At 51.6% G+C, this 22,053-nt stretch overlaps 1 protein-coding gene across 6 annotated transcripts in view; it reads left to right on the top strand.

Moving 5' to 3' along the window:
• Positions 1-530: 530 nt before the first annotated feature.
• Positions 531-22,053, top strand: part of Ldb3 (LIM domain binding 3) — a 62,290-nt gene continuing 40,767 nt past the window's right edge. For 3 of the 6 annotated variants that reach the window (XM_031361611.1, XM_031361609.1, XM_031361613.1), the window contains exons 1-9: positions 531-611; positions 719-837; positions 9,650-9,801; positions 10,299-10,374; positions 15,806-15,828; positions 16,895-17,098; positions 19,005-19,019; positions 21,184-21,353; positions 21,855-21,891. In XM_031361611.1, the coding sequence (XP_031217471.1) occupies positions 745-837; positions 9,650-9,801; positions 10,299-10,374; positions 15,806-15,828; positions 16,895-17,098; positions 19,005-19,019; positions 21,184-21,353; positions 21,855-21,891 (770 nt within the window). In that variant the 5' untranslated portion in view covers positions 531-611; positions 719-744. The remainder of the gene's footprint in view (positions 612-718; positions 838-9,649; positions 9,802-10,298; positions 10,375-15,805; positions 15,829-16,894; positions 17,099-19,004; positions 19,020-21,183; positions 21,354-21,854; positions 21,892-22,053) is intronic. The other 3 variants (XM_031361612.1, XM_031361610.1, XM_031361615.1) reach the window with 1 other exon arrangement.

Below are 22,053 nucleotides of genomic sequence, written 5' to 3'. Positions count from 1 at the left end.
GACCTTGGAGAATAGATTTGACTTCTCTGAGACTTGACATTTACAATCCAAGGTGCCAGCCTCTTAGGACCCTGTGGAAGCTGGTGTGACGAGTCCTTTTCTGAGCTTGGCCATGTTCAAAGCCCTGCCACTACATGGGCATTTTAATGTCTAGACCCATAAAAGTGACCCAGGAGCCAATCATTACTCTTCTGACCCATTGGAGGCTAAGCTAAGTCCAAGGCCCCACTGGGGTCCCACAATGGATAAGGTGCCAACTCATGGTCCTTACCAGGAGCAACAGAATAGCAAAACCCCTACCCAGAGTGAACCCACCGACTACAACAGAGCGTGGGCTCTGCAGAAGGCACAAGGGAGGCCAGTCCTCCATGCCTGCCCCTTGGGGATGGGTATATGGGTGCCTGACACCCCTCCCGGGGGACTATATTAGCCGCGTGAGTCATGGTGGACCGGCTGGGAGGCCACGGGCAGGCGGGCCCAGTGTAGGGTTACAGTCCATTTATGGGCGCAGCAAGGGCAGATATCAGTGTCGATGGCATTCACTTCCAGCTATTCTTAGGAGCCTCCCAGGAGCTCTGCACAGCCTGGCCAGGCAGCAAGGAACACAGCAGGCAAGGCCAGGGGTTGGGGTCTGGGGCCAGGAGCAGAGAGATAGGGGCTGGAAAGACAGGCTGCATAAGGGTCCTCTCACCTGACTCTTCGTACTGTTTGTCTGCAGAGGAAGCCACCGCTGTCAGCAGCAGTATGTCTTACAGTGTGACTCTGACCGGGCCTGGGCCCTGGGGCTTCCGTCTGCAGGGAGGCAAAGACTTCAATATGCCCCTCACTATCTCCCGGGTAAGTGCACATTGCCCACAGCCTCATTCCCAAAGGGGTGGGGCATTCTTGGGAGAGGGTACGCTCATGCCCATCTGTCTGTTAGTCTATCTGTCTGTCTTCCCCAGGGCTCTTGGAGAGCAGAGCCTGCCTTATTCCTGGTCTGAAGTCCAGGACTGGAATGGTCTCCTTATCTTGGCCACAGATGAATTTGTTCACCTAAGCTTGCTCCCTGGACTTTGCCCATCTAAGCAAGATGTCACAGGCAAAGAGCTGGCATTTTGAGCTGAGAAGGAAATGCTGAGTTGGCAGATTGGGTAGGCTTGTGGGTAGAGAATACAGGGCCTTCCTAAGTCCTTCCCCAGCACGGTAAGCTTGGGGGTATTCCCCAAGCTTGGAATCCCTCCCCCGAAGCAGGCAGCTGCTTAAGAAAGGGCAGATCTATTGTGAGGAAGGCAGGTACCAGACAGGTAGATGGACAGCACATTGTCCTTGCTGCCCTACTGTTGGGATATAAGTCCAGGGAAGAAACAGCACCATCCAATGGAAATGGCACTGAATGTCAGGGACAGCTCCTGTGAGTTGGAGAAACAGAGGCCCAGAGAAGCCAAAAAGTAGACAGACTTGGAAGGAAGAGAGGAGGGGCTTTAATTACTGCCACAGTCCCAGCACTCAGGCCATAGACTGGTACTATCTGCTCACTATTTGTTAGGTAAGGGCATCCTACAAGTCCTGGTAGATGTGGGACCAAAGGCCCCATGGCTTAGGGGGCCTGAGAGGCATAGAGGAAACTAGTATAACCTGCTTGGTGACTGAGCCTCTGGCAGGACTGATCTGGGCTTAAAATGTAGAGTTAGACTCCAGGATGTCACTGTGGAGTTGGAGGGTGGAATCAGATATGACTGGATTGCTGTTTCTCCCATAGAGCAGCAGAGACTGCCCTCGGACCTAGGGCTAGCACTCAGTGGTAGTAGGGAATCCTGGAAAGTGCTGGATAGAGGGCTCAATGCTCCCCCTGAAGCAGTCTTGGTCCTCACATCACTTTTAAGCTAGGCACTTCCAGTAGCCTTTGTGGAAGGACGCTGCCCTTCACCTCTCTGCTGTAGACCTGAAGTCTCTGCTCTCCAGACACACTGCCCTGAAAACCACAGGGTCTCCTATTAAGAGGACACCCTAAACCATGTCCATCTTGCTTGATGATGTGGTGACATGTGGGTATGTGAGTCCAGTGGCTACCCCCAGTCCAGGCTCTGCACAGTCCCCACTCCTGTAGCATAGGTTTCCTCCCTGTAGAAGATAGGGTCTCTCCCAACATCCTTGTGTGCCCTCTGACCTCCTACGCCTAGGGCTGAGCCCACAGTCCCCAACGCCCACCATCCCCAAGGCTTGCTGCTCTGTCTTATGGGAACAAATTCATCCCCAGGATCAGTAGCACCCAGGAAAGTCAATGACCTCACTCCAGACCTATGCACCACCTGGCCCCGGATGGCCAGGGCTTAAATGGCAGCAGGGAGGCTTTAAGCTAGACAGCAGGAAGAATGTTCTCATTCAAAGAGGAGGTGTGTTGGGATGTGCTGGAAGCTAACGCTAGGGAGACTTTTAAAAATAGAAGCCAGGGTACTGGGGGATTGCCTCGTTTCTGATACATGCCTCAGATTGCCTGTAGCAGGGTGGACTGAGCCACGGTGTTCAGGTCTTGCTCTCTCTTGAAAAACACATCTAGTGGGCCACAGATACAGTGGGCTTTGGCACCCCAGGCTTGGCCAGTGCTAGGCCCAGTGCTGATGGCAAGGCAGATACCGTGAACACTAGGCCTGTGACATTTGCTGCTGAGGTTTCCAAGTCCCTTCTGTACCAGATACAGTCTACTCACAGAGACACAGGGCTAAGATTCTGCCCACCTTCAGCACCCGCCCTCCACCACCACCCCCAGTCTGGGTGCAGACACTGTGACTGTGAGAGGTGATCAGCCTGGCCTAACTCTCACACCTGGTCCTTCGCCTGTCAGACCAGGCCCTAGGGAAAGCTAGCTTCTCTCAAAAGCAGGTTTATGTTCCTCCCAGAAAAAAAAAAAATAGTTGCCACCTGCATCCTGGGTGATAGCTTGGGCCCCACCCTAATCATGGCCTCCACACAGGTACAATGGCATCGTCCTGAGCAGAAGACCACCCCCCCACACAAGTGAGTCTACTCCTAAGAATCTGCAGAGATGGGGTTCAGGAGGGACACTCTAGAGAGGGGGGCAAACATCTTTATTTATCCTGGACAGGTGCAGAGGCCTGCAACCTGAGCTGCCCTCTCACCCTCCCCTCCCCTACCTTAGCTGATTCTCCAGGAAGCAAAGTTGAGGGAGCAGATTAACAGGCCCAGGCCTCAGCAGGGCCCCTGCCTCTGCAGCTGGGTGTGGGACTTTGCCCCTTCATGGCTACTGGCACTCTCCATCCTAGGGAAGAGGCAAGTGTCTTTGTTCGGTTCTATATCTCTCTGCTGTGTCGCCAGTAGCACAGCCTTAGTTGTATCACCTATAAAATGGGACAGTGCTGTCCACACTTGACATTGTGGAAATGAGGCTGAGTGTGAGGCTACTGTGCAAAGGGGCTGTGGGATGGGTGAGGCCTGTCTCTTTATTGGAAGGCCTCGACCTCCACCCCACCTGGCAGGCTCGCCTGGGCCATAGTCCAGAGAGGCCTTCTGTCCCTCTCTCCTCTGATTTCAGTCTCAGTATTATTGAACTCTCCCAGCTTCGGCGGTGACACTGAGAATAGTGGACCCTTGGGAAGAGAATGGAGGACAGTCTGAGACTATTCTGGGGGTAGCTGTGCTGGTAATTCCTGGAATTTCCAGGCCCCTGGAGCACAGCACCTTGGGCTGTTCTTGGTAGCGCCTATCAGCGCTGACAGGCCATGCTGTTTATAGCCCTGCTGAAGGTCAGGCAGCCATCTATCTAGCTATCCAGCGGAGGGAAGATAAGGAACAGTCACAGCTGAAGACTGCATTCTTAGAAGTGCACCTTGCCCGGGCCCTCCGGTGACTCACACTTGCCTCTGACCTCTTGAAGGCCCTGAAGAGAGCACATCAGAGGCCCGATAGGTCCTGGGAGGGGGTCCTTGTGGATCCCTGAACCAGAACACAAGCCAAGGGCAACTCTAGGAGCAGACAGGAAGGGGACAGTTGCTATGGGGAGACAGGAGACTATGGGGACAACAGATGTGAGTAGTACATAGGCACCAGGGAGAGGAGGAAATCACCCAGTCGTGAAGACCCTCCAGTGCTTGTCTCCAGTCTTCCCATTCCCAAACACGGCTTCTCCCCTCTGCTGGAGCCAGGTTTTTGCTCTCCTCTCATAGAAACCATCCTGGGGGTGTGCAACAGATTTTCCAGGGCCAAGTGCACACAAAAACACTGGCGGTTTGCTGGGAGAAGCAGAGAGGAACCATGTTGGGACCTGGAGAAATAGAGGAGGGTCCTCTTACACAGACACACAGACACACAAACACCAAGCATTGGTATGTATAGACACTTAGGTGCCAAGGCCAAGTGTCTGAGTGTGTGAGGGATGAGGTATAGAGGAGCCAGGGCCTGTGCTCATTTCTTAGAGGAACTCTAGGAGCACAGAAGGAAGAAAAGTTAAACGACAGCTATTTGGACAAGCATGACAAGGCATAGGAGAACCTGTTTTATTTATACACCAGAGTTGGAATAGAGGTTGAGACCACTGGGAGAAAGAAGTTTCCAGAAAAAGGGTGAGGACTGGGGCAAAGTCCCAAGGGAGACCAGATGGGAAGAGAGCCAGCCTGGCACGGGGTAATTTAATCCCAAAGAGTTAAAATGCATTTAGGACTCCAGGGGGAATCCCTGCCAAACTTCGACCAAGGAGCTGGGAAGATTCCACTCTTTCTAGGCCTGTTACCTGCCCTTAGCCAGCCCCACCACACCTGGCATGACACACAGAGAAAGAAGGCAGGGCCTGTGTGCTTCTGAGGAGGGATGCTAAAACTTTCTGTAGAGTTCAGGTACCACCCCCACCCCCCAGGTACCCACTACACAGCACCTGGGACCCTAGACAGAATCCTGCTATTCTTCCACGCCCTACTAGGGACAGTAGGCTGGCTGAGGACCACTCAGTGGAGCTGACCACCCTCTGTAGACTCTAGATCTTGTTTCTCATGGAACTCTAGGGTACAGTCATAGTGACCACATATATTCTTTCCTCCAGTACTACCACTGGAGCTTCTAAGGAGAAGGAGGCGGGGTCAGCACTGCTGCTCCCTTAGATTCACTCCAGAACCTTCTCAGTTCTGCAGCATCCTGTGCTACTCCCTGTTCCATAATGCAATCCTCAAAACATGCTGGAGAAGAAGGCCTTACCCTGCCCTCTGGACGCTCAGTGGAATGTGTGAAGTCTCAACCAGACCAGGCATCAGTTGACCCACTGTGCACACACTTTCCCTCGAGGCCTTTCTCCTTGGCATGACAGTGGCCATGATATCAGCTACTCTTAGGCTACCTATGAAGAGTGGATGGGGACTTGCAAATCAGATGTGTCCTCTTGGCCAACATGGTTTTCTCTGTTGTCCTTGTCTGGCTTATACATTTGGGGTGGAGAAGAGGACTGTCCTGAACACAGGGTGGGCAGTATGGGAAGGCTCAGGCTGGTTCATGGTGGTTGGTAAGGAAGGTTTCTTTTAGTCTTGTTGTCATCACTCATATGATACAGGACAGTGCTTCTGGGACCATCGATAAGGGGTTTCTTACGGTCATGGCCCAGCAAGGCATGGGCCGTGTAGTGATCTTGGCCCAGTGAGGCCCCTCTAGGCTCTCCTTTGTGTTCAAGTCTACATTGAAAGTGACTACTGACTGGAGACAATTGAAAAATTATGTAGAAATGAAACATTCATCCAAAGAGATATTTAAATGCTCAAAAGGAGATTGAGGAATATTTTTAAAAAACAAAGTACCTCCAAGAACATGTGTACTTTTCTGAGTCTTTTCTGAGAAAAGTCAACAGAGAGAGGAGAGTGGAGAGTTAGAGAGGAGAGCGTGAGCTAGACTTTCATGAGCCCGGGACTCCAGGCAGTGGTCCAACAGTGCCAGTCCCCTCCCCCAGCCAGCTGAGGCTGCTCCTCTTGGAGGGAAGGAATCTTAACGGTCCTTGGCTGTCTTTAGCATCCCTGCCTCCATCTGGCTTTCTCTAAGGACACTTGAGAAGAAAAGAGGACCTCTGTGGGTACCACACCCCTACTTGAGGGACATTGGGCCCTGCTTAGGGCATCCAAAGGCCAGGCCAGCTGAGCCCTAATGGGCAGACACAGATGGAAGGACAGAGACTCCAGGGACAGGGGGATCCAGCTTGGTGACTCTCCTCTGGAATGTTTGGCTACTGACCAGGCCCCTGGAGCAAGGATTACCCCAGCCCACGCCTGAGGATATCAGACAGCACCAGGCACAGGGAAGGATAAATACAAGTTGGCTGTGTCCTAGGGAGAAATCTGTCACCGGGCAGCTCTAAAGACATGGCATTCCTGACGGCCTGAACCTGACACTAGCTGATCAGGCCCAGCCTCCCTTGGATGTCATTCTGGTGCCCTTGCTTACACTGTCACCATGATCTGAACACTCCCATCCTGCCTAGCAATGTCCCTTCTGGGTTTATAGCCCCGCCCTCCTGTGTGAGAGTGATAGCTGCTTCCCCTCTACCCTACCTCAAATAATTTGCTGCAAGGAACAATTCCTTCTCTGTAGGTAGAAGCATTGGGGGTATCCTTCTGTATAGATGTCCTGCTATGGAGAGTATTTTATGGGATTACACACCAGAGGGCCGCTTTAATATGAGATATCTTCCCCTGGGATGTCCTGCTACAGGGTTAACCAGCTGTGGGAGTACACCGGCAGTGTGCTGGGACAGTGTGGCACTGCTGGCACAGCATGGCACTGGAAACATTACCCTGGGTGGATGCTAGTGTTTTCATCTGTCTTTGAGGTGCTTCTAAACTAAGAAGGCTTGATGGACGGCGAGCAATGAGAGTGATGTGTGGTAGAGTAGAGGAGGGGAATGTTATAGCTGGACAGTCGTGATGAGAACTGAGTGTTTGCTGCCTGTGCCCTGGACTACTCACCGCTGACCCTACCTGCCCTTGGGGGTGGGAGGTGAGGTGGCATGGAATCAATAACACAGACTCAGTGAACAGGTGAGAAATGCTACAGCAAGCTCCTCAGAATGCTGCTGCAAGACCCTCCACCCATACCCTACTGGTTCCAAGAAAGCATCTCTTCTAAACAGCGGTTCCCAGTTGGCTGGCATTGTCTGCATCAGCAATCTTTGGTCTCTCAGGCAGTCTTCAATTAGGTCCTCCTGCAGGAGATGCCTTTGGGGCTGTGCCCCACAACCCTCACCCTCACCCCCGGTGTTTTCCATAGAGGTGGCCACCGCCATTCCTCCTACAGGTGTTCATACTTTTTCAGCTTAAAAATTACTGTAATGAGTTGCTTGAGATAGTACAGCCCTGGATAGAAAAGCAGAACAAGTGACCTTTCTGCACAGTAGCAAGAGGCCTCTTCTGTTCTGGGAAATTGTCTTGTTTTTCTTTCACTGTCACTGGTGTGTGTGTGTGTGTGTGTGTGTGTGTGTGTGTGTGTGTGTGTGTATGTGTGTGTGTAGACCAGCAAATCCTAAGAATCTATCAGTCTCTGCCTTTCCAGGACTGGGGTTACAAGTGCATACCTACTCCTGTCTTTCAGTTGTGTGCTAGGGCTGAAACCCAGGTCTTCATGCTTGTACAGCAAACCTTCAACCGACTGAGACATCCCCAGGCTCTGTCACTATTTTTCATCTCTGCATTCGAGACTGCAACATGCTTTCATTACCATGGGTTCCCTATTGGGGAGGTTGGGGGATAGTGATGGTTCTATGATGCCCCTATGGCATCTGGAGAGTGGGCTTTGCAAATCAGATGTGTCCTTTTGGCCATCAAGGCTTTCTCTTTTGTCCTTGTCTGGCTTATACATTTGGGGTGGAGAAGAGGACCGTTCTGGGCACAGGGTGGGCAGTGTGGGAAGGCTCAGGCTGGATCATGGCGGTTGGTAAGGGAGGTCTCTTTTGGTCTTGTTGTCACTGACATGGTCCAGGACAGTGCTTCTGGGACCAGTAATACAAAAATCATTTCATCACAGTGACTGTAAGAGGCCTTGATGGATGTATAGTTCCCTTTATGGAACCTGGTAGGAGGATTCCATCTATGTCTACAAGTCCAGAGCTTGACTAGAGACCCCACACAGGCTTGGCACAGATCTCTCTCTTAGGAAGGTACCCATCTCTTAGCCAAAATCTGGCTTCTGCCAGCATTAATGGCTAGTCTTATCCCTGTACCAGAAAGATGGGTAGGATGTGGCTAGACATGCCAAGAGAACTAGCTGGTGGGCATGCAAGAAGGCAAAGCTAAGGGATATGCCCTCTAACCATATGGGCAATATGGGGGTGGGGCTTAGAGCCTCCTCTTTCCTGTGATGTCATTGGTGGCAAGGCCTGTGTAACATTCCATGTGGTCTCATGGGGGGCTTCCAACATGATGTCATAAGGTCAGCTCCTAAAGTACTCTTATGTATAAGTACCACCCACTCATAGATTGTCCCACCCTACTTGTCTCAATAAACATTTACACTGAAAAAAATAATGACCATTTCTTTGTGATATTACCAGGGACTGAGACATTCCATTGGAAGTCATAGAAGTTAAAGCTAGTCTCCTCTAGTAACATCTCACGAACTATCTCTCTGAGCAGAGCTGCTAATGTCACTACGGCCAGTCCATTGAACTACACTAAGTCATTTAACTAGGCCTTCTGGAAGTTCATATCTCAGATAATATCACTATGGATAGGGTCACCAGAGTACTCAAAGCTGCCATGCAAAATTTGATATCGTGTATGGCATCATTGAGAGTTCAGTGTAAGCAATGGCTTTCCGAGTAATGGGTGTAGCTTTCTTAGCATCCCGGGAAGTGTTTTCAGTGTGTAGAGTCTCAATGGCATTCTATTTAATAAAAGATGGAACATCCAGACAAATAGTTTTAGGTGTCAGTAGGGTACAGAAATTAGGAACTAGCTTTATAACTATGCTTCCCCTTCTAGACACTTGCAAGTAGCCAGAGAGCCCTAAGCCTGCCTCACTTCACAGCCTGCCTTGTTCTCAGCCAAGCATGGCTGATGGCTCCTTTAGTTGTCTGTGCACCTGCCCTGGTAGCATGGAGCACTTGCACTTGGATGCTTTTGTGAGGGTACATTTAGCTTGCTCTTTGGTCTGGCAATGACTGGAAGCAAGGACGTGCTAAGTCTTACCCTCATTTCTGGGATTAGAAAGTACCCTATGGATTTGCAGGGTGCAGGGGTAATAGGTTAATCGGCAATATATAACCTCCAAATATCAATGGCCTAGCACAGGGGGAATTTATTCCTCATTCAGAAAGCCTGATAGACCATCTCTGCTCCAGGTAGTAACTTTGGCACCCAGCGCCCTTCCAATTAGCAACTTGGCTGATCTTCTCTTGAACCTGTGCGTTTAGTCAGTCAACAAGCACTATGCAGGCTTCTGATGATGGTTGCTGGGAAAAGACCCGGGAATGGAGTCCACTCAGCCGCAGTTCCACCAGCATTCCACTGCCCAAAGCTGGTCCTTCGACGGCTGTCAAAAAGTCCTAGGAAGTAGTAGCCATGTGAGGAAGAGGAAACAGGCTTGGTGAGCCGCCAGTGCTGGCCATCACCAACAAAAGAGCTGCTGATGTGTACTGGGAGCTCCAGGTGATCCTCTGACTTACCCCTTCTTCTGTTTGTTCAACCAGATCACTCCAGGCAGCAAGGCAGCCCAGTCCCAGCTCAGCCAAGGAGACCTTGTGGTGGCCATTGATGGGGTCAACACAGACACCATGACCCACCTGGAGGCCCAGAATAAGATCAAGTCTGCCAGCTACAACCTGAGCCTCACTCTGCAGAAGTAGGTGGAAGCTCCCCAGAGAAGGGGACCCAGAGTTGGTGTGGGCATGTCACAGGGACAAATGAGATCGACCCCAGCATTTGTATGGATGGGCCTACCCCCTGTGCTACAGAATTGTATACAAAGGATGGGCTGAAATCGCTATCAGGCTACCACTGACTCAGTTTATAGAAGTGGCTTAGGCAGAAAGCATGGCCACAGCATCCCTGGAATGGGAAGGGCTGGACCTGGAAGCCTAGCTTCCTCTTTCCTCGGGCAGCCCTACCCTCACCCCATGTAAAAGAAGCTTGTGAATGCTGAGGAAAAAAAAAAAAAAACCTTCCAGGGTTATGACTCCTTATCCTGGCCAAGCCCAGGGCCTCCCTCAGGAGAGTAAGTGAATGGGGTGGGTAGTGTACCTTGGGTTCCAGTGACTTCACTATCTAGCTCCCAATCACCTCCAGGAACTTTGGTCAGGCGCACGCGTCCTCACTGGGTCCTGTTTCTGGTTTATCTAGGTCCAAGCGGCCTATTCCCATCTCCACGACAGCACCCCCTATTCAGTCCCCGCTGCCAGTGATCCCCCACCAGAAGGTAGGTGCTGGCCATTGGTAGTGGGGTCCACTCAGCTGCAGTTTGTGGAGCATAACCTTGCCTGCCTGTCCCTCATGGAAAGTGTTTGAGCATGGAGTTGTGGGCATTCCTACCTGGGCCCAAGATCCCATCCCAGGCTAGACTGGGAAGAAACCAGGTTGGGAGAAGGTGTGCTGAGAAGAGGGCCAGCATGCTATCAGGCAGGAAACAGTTGTCTGTCTAGAAGACTCTGACCTTCAGTATTTGGAGGCACTGAGACTGGAGTTGCTATAAGAGGCCCCAGCTTGACTCAGCCATCTCAGGAGGCGCTCCCAGGTGTGAAGGGACCTGACTGGCCCCGGGGGTGGGGGCATTCCTCCACACAGACTCTTCTAGTTTCTAAGTATCTACCATCCCTCCCAGTTACAGACTCCCTATGTCCATTAGAATGACCAGTTAAGTCTTAGAGACTAGCACCGGAGTTGGAGGGCCAGCCAAATCTCACCACTAGATACAGAGTCCTTCCCAGACTCTCTCTGAGCAGCTGAGCCCTGTGGGCCCAAGGGTCTAGCCTAAACCCATGGCTCCTCCACCCGCTCCCTCACTACAGCTGTAGACGGAATCCAATCTATCCAGTGGGGGGACTGGACAGCAGGAGAGATGGGAAGAGAAGCCTTACAGAGGGTCATAGATTGGGAGAACTGGAAAGAAAGCTGCTGGGAGAAATTGCTAAGGTTGACTTAGATGGCCTTAGGGTCCCCTTGGTACCTCCACCCTAAATGTCAATCAGTCCTGGCCAGGAAGGGTCTTCTCCAGGTGGGGCCGGTAAACCAGGAGGTTTGTCTGTACTCGTGGAGTATCCATTCAAAGGGGAAGATGTACGTGGGAAGAATAGACAGGATAGTGGTACCCTTACCATCCCTGGGCCCCGCATCCTCTTTCTTGGCCCTCGAGAATAGGCTTGGTTTTCTAACGAGGGGCTTTGCATTCTGTCTAGATGGATACCAGCCTCTAGATCAGGAGCCACAGGCTCCTCTCCTCCTGTCCACTCAAAAAAGGCCTTCCTTTCCAGTGCCCCGTCTGGGTGCACGTCCAGCAGGCTGCAGGCTGTGGGTGGTGGGCTACAGGTGCTCCCACTAACACATCTGTTTCAAGTCCACACAGAAGCACAGCTATGTGTGGCCTCTAACCACTTTCTTCTCTCTCCCCTGCATGGTGCTGCCCTATGCCAGGACCCTGCTCTGGACACGAACGGCAGCCTGGCGACTCCCAGCCCCAGCCCTGAGGCAAGGGCCAGCCCAGGCACCCTGGAGTTCGGGGACACCTTTAGCTCCTCCTTCTCCCAGACCTCTGTCTGCACCCCACACATGGAGGCCTCGGGGCCTGTCCTTCCTCTGGGCAGCCCAGTGGCCAAGGCCAGCTCAGAGGGTGTACAGGGCTCAGTCAGCCCCAAAGTTCTGCCAGGTCCCAGCCAACCGAGGCAATATAACAACCCCATTGGCCTGTACTCAGCAGAGACCCTGAGGGAGATGGCTCAGATGTATCAGATGAGCCTCCGAGGGAAGGCCTCAGGTGCTGGACTCCTAGGAGGGTAGGTAAAGGGCATCCCGCTGTCCGGTACGGAGCCACCTGGGTCAATGGTGCTCACATAACAACCTGGTCAGATGGTCCGGGGAAGGAACAGGTCTCAACACAGCCAGTCCTGAACCTTCGTGGCAGAAGCAGTTTAAAGCAACACCAGCAGGGATCCTATTGCTGTCAGCCAGGCATGTCAACTACATTGTACAAGCTCTCTAGAGAGACACGTCAGCTCTCTGCAGAAATAGAAACTGAGGCCCAGAAAAGGAGAAACTGAGGTCCAGATGTCCAGCTGCAGCTAAGTGGCTGAACTAAGCCTCTCTGCAGGAGACTCAGACTTCCTAAATTTTCACCCCAGGCCACATCCTGTCCCAAAGGGGACACTGCCCACTGCCTTTGGGAACTAAGGTGCTAAGAGACAGACTAGTCCCCACATCCCTGAGATCTCTAAGGCAAGGCCAGGGGACCGTTAGAGCTAAGAAAGTAAGTTCTCTAAGGATGAGAGTAGTTTAGGGGGCACCTGGAGGAGGGGGTGGCAGAAGTACCCACGGAGAGACTGGGCAACAGTATTTGGGGAGGAGGTTTGCAGGATTGATCCAGGTTAGGGTGGGCTGCAAGGAAGCAGAACTCTGAGGAGAAAGGGCTGTGTTTGGTCCCCATAGTCTAGCTAGTAAGACTCCCTGAGGAACAGGAGTTGAAAGAACATAGAGTCAGGTCACTGTGGCAGGGTAGAAGGGAAGGATCCCCATATGAACATGTATCAGCTGCCAGACCTCTGTCCCCTCGTCTCACAGTAACTACCCTGTGCGATGGGCACGCTTGTTTAGGTGCTAAAGAAACAGCAGACTGAGTGGAAGCAGCATAGCCTAGTGTCTTAGAGAGAGGAATCAGTCTGTTCTCATCCCCAGGTTACTGGGAGGAAAAAGAGAAAGGCAGATGTCACACACTCACTCCATGTACGCACTGGCTAGAGTCTCCCAGATAGTACTCAAGAGTCAACACAGGTGGCCCATCGCCTTGGCCCCAGCCACATCCTCCTTTGCTCTTATAGAAGAGCACAAGACCACAAGACCAGAGCTTCCTGGTCTCTCAACTTCCCTAGCTCCTTCTGGAATCTGAGCAAAGCTGGCCTCTGGCTCATCACAGTTTCCCAAAGCAAGGAGCCAGAAAATTCTGGGAATAACGGAATAAACATGGCTTCCCTTTCCTGCTTCTGATGGTTAGGTCTTCCTGGTCCCTTCTGGACCTATCCCCGGCAAGAAAGTTGCCTTCTGGTTGACTAGGATCCCTGGAAAGCCCATCTGTAGTGATGGTAGTGTCCTGGTGGCTGAAATCTCACTCTGAGTTAGGAGCTGGCTCTTTGTTATTAACTGGTTTACTTTATGTGTATGGGTGTTTGGCCTGCGTGCGTATCTAAAAGACCACCTGATCCTCTGGAACTGGAGTTACAGACAGTAGCGAGCTGCTGGGTGGGTGCTGGGAACAAACCCCAGCTCCTCTAGAAGAGCAGTCAGCACTGTGCTATCTCTCAAGCCTCATAGGAACTGGCTTTGTCAGTAACTTCAGAGATAGACATTAATTTCTGTCATCTTAGCAACTCAGATATAACATACAATTGTCCCAAGGTCATGTAGCTAGTAAGAGGCAGACAGAACTAACAGACTAATCCTCCTGATTCTATCTAGATTTGAGATGAAATGAGGGAGCTAGGAAACAGGAGCATGATCCCTTCCTCCCTGGACTCCCAGGTACCAGGCTCTTTGGTGCAGATGCTGTCCAGAATCTACCTGCAAATATAGACAATCGGAGGAGCAGGATCTAACAGTGTGTTCAGTGGGCTAGGAGAGGAAGCTGGGGCCTCATTCAGTGCAGGCAGAAAGAGCTGGGACCTCTGCTGGGCTGAGGCTCCACACTTCACTAAGTGTCTAAACGATTGAAAGCAACAGAGCTGGCAATTCTCCATGTGCATCTATTGCATACATCCTGTGCCAAAGGCATAGCCCGTCTATGGCAGACATCTCACTTCCTTCTGGCTTTCTTTCTTTCTTTCTTTTTTTTTTTAGATTTTTATTTTATGTTTATGTCTGTGGGTGTTTTGTCTGCATGTGTATCTGTGCACCACCACAAGAGGGCATCAGATTCCCTAGAGCTGGAGTTACAAATGGTTGTGAGCTGCCACGTGGGTGCTGGGAATCAAACTCTGGTCCTCTGGAAGAGCAGCTGCACATAGCCATCTTCTCTAGTGCTTGCATTTCCTTCTTACGAATAGGGTTGAGGTGATGGAACCTGCCCAGATTCACAGCCTTGAGAAGAGGCATGGTTAAAAATTGACCTATGTCTTGTCATGCTCCAAAAGGGAGCCCCTTCCTTACTCTCTGAGAAGCTCACAGTGTGGTTCTTGGCAAGTGGATCTCTGGGGAGATGTGGAGGGGAACCACTGAGGAGCAAGAACAGGAAGGCCAGAGCAAACTGCAGGCCCTGCTCCTCACCTTGAAAGACAGCCTTCAGTGGCCCCACAGAGCAAGGGCCCCTGGTGCCTCCTCCTGAGATCTGGACACCATCACTTTTCTGAGCTGTGTGTGCTGCAGGCATCCAGGCTTTGGGGAGGAGCAAGAACCTAGCAGGCCAATCAGGCCAACACTGCCCTCTGCAGGGGACACTGGGCTACTCAGGACAAGAACTGACCCTGCAGCTGTCAGCACTGGCCAAACATGGAGAAGAAATGGCAAAGCCAAGCTGGCCTTTTCCTAATATAGATCCACTTGTGGCTATTCTGAGCACAGGAGGTCAGAAGGAATTTTATCAGCTCTAAGACAGGAGGCAACCTGGGCCTGAGCAGATTCACCCCCTGCTCCCTAGCATGGAAAGTCCTTAGCTTCCCAGGATCCTGGTTGTGGGGTGACCAGGGTCAGGCTCACTGGGCTAAAGTTCTCCCTTTCCAGAGCTCAGAGTGAACAGATCTAGGTAAGCAGAAGACTATGGAGACAATGTCCACCCCAGCCACCCTCTGTTGTTTAGAGTGGCAGAGAGGGCTGCAGGGTAGGGTCTACTACCATGGATGATCTGCATTTAAACAAGCATCACAAGGATAATGTATCCCCCAAGAAGTTCATATTCCAATTTCCCTATCTGAGTGAGGACAGTGTCTCTCTGTACTGCCTATACCTGGTGGCCCTTGCTGGGGGCTTTCCTGTGAAAGCCTTGACCATACCCTCTTCCTGGAACTCCTCCAGCCTTACCACTGGCCCATAAGACCTAGGGACTGACTGTACTACTCACTGCTCTGTGCTCCAAGAGGAGAGAGCAGAGCTGTCTGCCTGTCCTTTGGGAAAGAGAATAAGGCCTAGGGGCTATGGGTATGCCCGCTGTACACACAACACTACAATGCTTCTTCAGGGAACAAGCTCATAAGCTCCTCCCACCCTGTGAACAGGGGCCTAAGCTGCAGCTTTTCACCTTTGGGGCATCCAGCCAGAAGGAACTTGGGGCCTCGGCCCTTCTGGAAGCAGCCTCAGTACTCATGTCCATCCCCAGCTTTGTCTTCAGGGTCTACAGCCAGGTTAGACACATGTGGTCCATTAAAGCCGTATAGGAGCTCTTGAACCAGGAAAGAAGTTGCTTTCCCCTGGCAGAGCTGTAGTGCTGGGGCTCACCACAGAGGGAGTCCTGGCACTTTCCACCCAAAACTGAGGGTTCTAGAGACCCTGCTTTCTGGTTCTGTGCTTTCTTCCTCACCTCCTCCTCCTCCAAGACTGAGGTTTCACCAGTGCCGCCTCCCTTCACGACCTGTCTGAAGATGGTCCCTCCATTCGAGCTTCCCTAGTAGAAGCCCCGTTCTGACTACTCTATCTTCTTCGCTTTTCTCTCCTTCTAGGTGGTAGCCAATTCTCCAGCCAAGTTAGTATCTAAGGACAGCATGTGTGTGTCCCCGTGTGCTGTTCCAGCATGCCCCTGCCATCTGTCGGGTGTGGATGGTGTGTGCCTGCCCGCATGTGTACATATGTGCATGTGTGAGTCAGGGTGCATTGTGTCCTAGATGAGCCTGCACGGGTATTTGCTGGAGTATGGAGGGAAGCCGTTGCAAGGGACGGGTGTCTATTTGATGGTCTCAATTTTGCTCCCCATTTCCCGCTGCAGCAGCTTAAGGCTTTAGGTTAATTCAGATGTATGGGATGCTGCACTGTCACTGACCCGTGTGGCCTGAAGACCTCTCTGTCCCAGTGGGATCTCTGAGAAAGACTGTACTTGATTTTTATCTCTGCTTGGGCATGTACCTATCTGTTGAAGGGAAGAGCCCTGGATGGCTAGAGACTAACAGGCTACAGCATGCTGGACTGGAGGGGCCTGGGCAGCCTGAGCCATCTTCCAAGGAAGAAGCATGTGCATAGAAAGATGTGGAAGAACAGAGTCCCAGTGCACAGAGGAGCAACTGGCAGGATAAGCCCCTCCGGGGAAGACCTTGGCTCAGCATCTCCGAGTCTCTGAGTGTGCCCAGTGTGACCGCTTTTAGCCTTTGGAACATTCTGGACTCCGCTTGTGCTGCTGCCTCTTCTGTCACATGGCCCAGCTTTTGTCCCCTTCTCAAGTCCCATCCCACACCCCCCCAAACCCTCTTGTGTCTGCTTCTCCATTGTGCTGTGTGTGATGGGAGTGTGCACCATGCCTGGTGCCCCTGCTGACCCTAGGAGGGAGTCTTGGCTGAAGTGGAACCTCAAAGGGGAGCTGGGAGAGATGATTCAGGTGGACATGAAAGATTGATCTTCTGCACGGGGTCTTGGGGGTGCCAAGAATTTTCATGGCCACACCCAGGCAGCCCACATGGGTAACTTACTTGGGCCAAGACCCCAACTTTGGGAGATCTCTCTCCACATCCCACTCGCACCCTGGCCTTCCCATGTAACTGTCACCTGTTGTCCTCTCTCCCTCTCTTCCCTTCCCCCCTTTTCCTGCCCACCCTCCTCAGTGCCGACTACCAGGAACGCTTCAACCCCAGCGTCCTGAAGGACTCAGCCCTGTCCACCCACAAGCCCATTGAAGTGAAGGGCTTGGGAGGCAAGGCTACTATCATCCACGCTCAGTACAACACCCCAATCAGCATGTACTCCCAGGATGCCATCATGGATGCTATTGCTGGGCAGGCCCAGGCCCAGGGCAGTGACTTCAGTGGGTAAGCGTCTTCCCACTTCATATGCCTACGGAGGCTGCCACGCACTCACGGAAACAGCTTTCTTCGTTCACCTTGAGCCTCCTGGGTTCAGGCCACTGGAAGGGGTGGTCCAGCCTTCACCAGGGACTTCCAGAATGTGTTGCCCTCTCTCTTCAGAGTCTAGGTGAACTCTCTTCAGATTTCAGTTGTAGGAGAACTGGCAAAGCACAGAATGTCACATTTCCTGAAAGGGATTGTAAGTCTGCATTCCCAGGCTTCAATGAGAGGGACTGGTTAGAGACCTCTGTGGTGCTTTTAAAGGAGCATGGGGAACTCCACGGACCTCTCATGCCTAAAGCCATACTTGGGGGGAATTGCTTTATTGTTCCAGTGATGAGCATCAATCCAGGTACTTGAAGGCCTTTTTTATTGGAAGAGGCCTTAGGCCACAACCACCCAGGGTGCTATCGGCAGTCAACCTCATAATGAGCACTTCTCTTCTCCACTTGGACCTCCACTCCAAGACCCAGGAGGTCTTGCTTCAGGGCAGTAGAATTTAAAATGCCCTTGGTTCCTGGGATTGGTCTACTAGCTTGGTTGAGGAATGAGAGGGTGGCCTGAGACATGATGTAAAAACTCAGATGAGAAGGGAACAGTATTAACAGGGCCACTCTCTCCTCCTGTATATCTCTGTCTCTTTTCTCAGTCTTTCTATCATTGTGTCTTGTTTTTATCTGTCTCTGTCATCTGTTTTCCTATGTAAACATGCACATGCGCGCGCGCGCACGCACACACACACACACACACACACACACATACACACACACAGAGCACAGAGCTGGGAGGAGGCAGGCCATTCCTTTATTCTGCTTGGGAATGTCAAAGTGTAGAGCTTACCTCTCTAGGCAACATATTATCCCTGGATGATCAGAGACTCCCAGCAACTCAGGAGAGAAAGACTAAGGGTACACTAAACTTTTTTTTCTGAAACTATAAAATCAAATGCTATAGAAGAGACATAAAAAGATTCGAGGAAGTTCCTACAGGACAAGGACAAAAGCCCTTGTGGTCATGGTGTACATGCAGAGAGGCCAGAGGCTAGCTAGGCACGTCCTGAGTGAGGCATGTCCTTCAGGAGAACCTGACCTTGTCTCAGAAAGGCACTACTTTCCATCGACCACCAGGGGGCAGACGTTGTCTGTTTTGCAGCCACTAGTCCGAACCTGTTCAGACCTCAGCCCTTAGCAAACATCTGGGCTTATGTTGACTTACTTAAATCGCTCATTCCAAGAAAAAAAAAAGACCGTGCAATTTTTAAGAACAACCATTAGCTAATATATACCCAGAAAAACAACACTGCCTGACTCAGTCCAAAAAGCTAGCAGGGATTTCTGGCTAACATTTGTTTATCGCATGGTCTTTAGTGTCCCCTTAAAAATAGTAGTTGAAAATAGTAGAAAGTCAAACGGAAAATAATGGATGGACTGCTTATCATACTATGTTTTCTATACACTGGGAAAACTTCTATTTTTGAATTCTACTATCAGGGCGCCTGTGATTTGGAGAATATGGTGCTCTGTTGATTAATCTAGCTATCTCCCACCTGTCTCCTTCCCTTGCCTGCCTCTCATTGCTAGCGTGCCTGGAAAGGATCAACCTTTCCCCCTTCCTTTTAACTCAAGCACGCTGAGCTGATGCCACTATGGTACAGTGAGGAACCCTCCTGGCCATAATGTGTTCCGTTTCTGCTGTTATTTCCACAGTTCCTTCCTCACTGACAGATTTCTTTTTCTCTCTCTCTTCCTCCTTCACCCATCCCACCCCTTTAACTCATTTCTGGTCCTAACCCCGCTCTCTTGTGTGCGCTGCCCCTCTGCTACCCCATGATGGACGCGCACTCACGGCTGGGTTTCCTTCTGCTTGGCAGGGCGTCTCCGCTGGCGTAAGTAGAACTGCAGCATCCGTCCGTCTTGTCATCTGTCTCGTTGCAGGATGGTGTGTGGGTTTGGTGGGATGTGTCTGAGGACAAGTGGTCAGTTTGTGCGCTCTGTCCACCTTTTTTCCTCACACCCACCTCTCAAGCCACACGACATCCTCTGCAGCCCACACAGACAGATGCTTGTCTTCTGGAGTCCACCCATGTCCATGTGGCTATCGGCCATGGCACACTCACAGTGTGCTCATCCATCCCAGGCTGAGGCTTCATTCCTGCCGTTTCCTTGCCATGCTTTGGTGAGGTTTTCCCAGTCTTTCCTACCTTCACTGGGACATGGCACACAAGGGGTCGCAAACCACACTGGGCTATTCATTCAGTGCTAGAAGGTAACAGAGCTGCCTCTAGAAAGCCAGTAAGTCAGTCCCCAGAACCCTAAAAAAAAAAAACCAGTGAGATCTGGTTGTGCCCAAAGACCTTAGGAGTCCTTAGAATCCTTCCTATAAGGAAGACAGCATTCTACAGGAAGAGCAAGAACCCAGGCCTTCCTTTGCTTCTCTCCCAGCTGTGAGCTTCCCCCTGGATGGACCCCAGAGGAATCTGCAGGACCCATAACCGATCTCAGTCATAATCTCAAAATCCCTAGCTCTCAAGGCTAAAGACTTCAGGAAAGTGGGGGCAGAGGCAGGGTGTCCACCTCTTTCTCTATCTCTGCTCTCATAGCTCAACCTGAGCCAGGCCTAAGGAACCAAACCTGAGAGACTAGGCCAATTCTTTCCAGCTCCCTGACTTGTGTACTAGGATGATCCTGTCCTGGCTAACCAGTCCCCACAGGGGTCATGGCAGATGGAGCCAGGGCACGACAGTGTGAGATAGGGCATGCCTCAGCTGGGCTGGGTCTCCATGTGGTCAGAGCATCTAAGCTAGGTAGTCCCTGGTAGGCAGGTATGGCTTTGAGCTTCCTGACTATAAAACGTTTGACAGAAAGGACACTGGGCAAACCAGGTATGGAAGTAGATAATCTCGGTACTCAGGAGACTGGGCAAAGAAGGCTACACAGCAAGACTGAATAATAATAATAATAATAATAATAATAATAATAATAATAATAATAATAATAATGAAGTAAAACTAATAATAACAAAAGAAAAAGGACACTGGGCTGGGAGCTGGGTCACCTAAGTTGTCATTCAATGGTGTCCCTGTCTACTGTAGCCTGGGGCTACTCAGTTGGCTTCTCTGGACCTCAGTTTCAACATTTCTAAGAGGAAAAGGCTGGCAGGCAGGCTTACTGCCATAGGCTTGCCCTGAGCGCCCCCTGACATCTAAGAGGGCTTTTTCTGGGCAACATAGATTCACAATCTGACCTATAAAACTTGAGTCAGGTAGAAATTCCAGCACCTGAGAAGCTCTGGGATCCCTGCTGGCTATGATCTGGAGTTGAAAAAAAAATTATTCAGCTAAGACTTTTGAGCACCTACTATGCAAGTCAGACCCTGGGAGCTTAAGGGGATATCAGTAGGTTCCCCTCAAAAGACTCTGCTGTTTTGGGGCACAGATCATGCCTGGAACCTCATTCTCCAAGTATCACCTCTGCAGATCAGGCCAGGGCCTAGCACAATTTCCTGCTTTGTTTCTCATAACTCTTTCTAGTTGGGCTGATCTCCCACAGCTAAACCAGCAACCCCAGGCATCTTCCAGCAGCAAGCCACTGGCAGGCCTCTGTCTGGATCTGTGGGTGTGGGGAAGCCACTGGATGGTTCCTAAGCGAACCCCCGGGTCTCTCAGGCAGGCAGTTCTCACCCTGCCCCTCGCAGAGCTGGCTCAGGGAAACCAACATCACTTCAAGGAGACCTACCTCCTCCTTTCCTATAGGGACTCCAGCCTGTGGGGTGGGAACTCATTCAGATCTAGGATTAGCACTGGAGTGGGACCAACAGGAAGGATAGAAATCTCATGGACAAAAGAAGAGCCACTTTCCCACTGGGCCTTCTCTGACCTCTGAGCCCCTGAGCACCGAACCCCGAGGCTTCTCAAGCTCTTCTGAGAGTAGTGATGAAAACAGGGGGTATAGATGCGGGGGGAGGGATGCAGTGGGAGAACAGAGCAGGGGTTGGGAGGGGGGGTCTGAGTTCCAGACTGGCCTCTGCTCACACCCCTTCCTGACCTACAGGAGCCTCCCTGTGAAAGACTTGGCGGTGGACAGCGCCTCTCCCGTGTACCAGGCTGTGATCAAAACCCAAAGCAAGCCGGAAGATGAGGCTGATGAGTGGGCCCGCCGGTCCTCTAACCTGCAGTCTCGTTCCTTCCGCATCCTGGCCCAGATGACCGGGACAGAATACAGTGAGTGAAAGCATTTAAGTGTGGTGAGTGGAGGGTGATGCAGAGAGGCCCTTGCTCCTGCATAGTCTTAAAGCTGAGGCTCAAAGCCTGGCTCCAGCCTATGGAGGCCGAGGAGTCAAGCCACCTGTCCTTAGTTAACACTGGTAGAGCTGTCTGCAGATAGTGAGCCTCTGGGCCCCTAGGTGGGTCTTCCATTCTAACCCCCAACTCTCAACAAGAACAGAAGTCTTGCCATACAGCTTCCAGCAAGGGGATGGGCTCAGGACTGGGAGAAGAGGCCCGAAAGACTTCTCTGACCACCCTCTCCCAACTACATTGTGTCCTCTCAACTCCCCCTGGCAGAGGCCTGGCACGTAGGCTCTCACTGCCACCACTGACAAGATAGCACAGGAAGTGTCCAGGGCCTGGCTGATTCCTAGGGACTTACTGTCCACAAAGCTCTCGTGGCTTTTCTTCCTATGTTCTCTGTGAATCCTCCTGACCAAATTCTTTCTCCCACAGTGCAAGACCCCGATGAAGAAGCTCTGCGAAGGTCAAGGTAGGTGCCTAGTCTTGGGTTCCATGGCCTTGCCTTCCAATCCCATCCCTCCCCCGGGTAGCCCCCAGGCCACATGACTCACGGAACCTTTCAAGTTCATGTATTTGAAAAGCTCAGCCCTTCAAGGGTTCCCGCAGATCCAGGCTTAGGTGGTTTTCCCAG

Source organism: Mastomys coucha, unplaced genomic scaffold (genome assembly GCF_008632895.1).
Source record: "Mastomys coucha isolate ucsf_1 unplaced genomic scaffold, UCSF_Mcou_1 pScaffold9, whole genome shotgun sequence".
NCBI classification, from domain to species: domain Eukaryota; kingdom Metazoa; phylum Chordata; class Mammalia; order Rodentia; family Muridae; genus Mastomys; species Mastomys coucha.
Note: the sequence above shows the minus strand (reverse complement) of the source record. Positions and strands in the feature narration are given on the sequence as shown.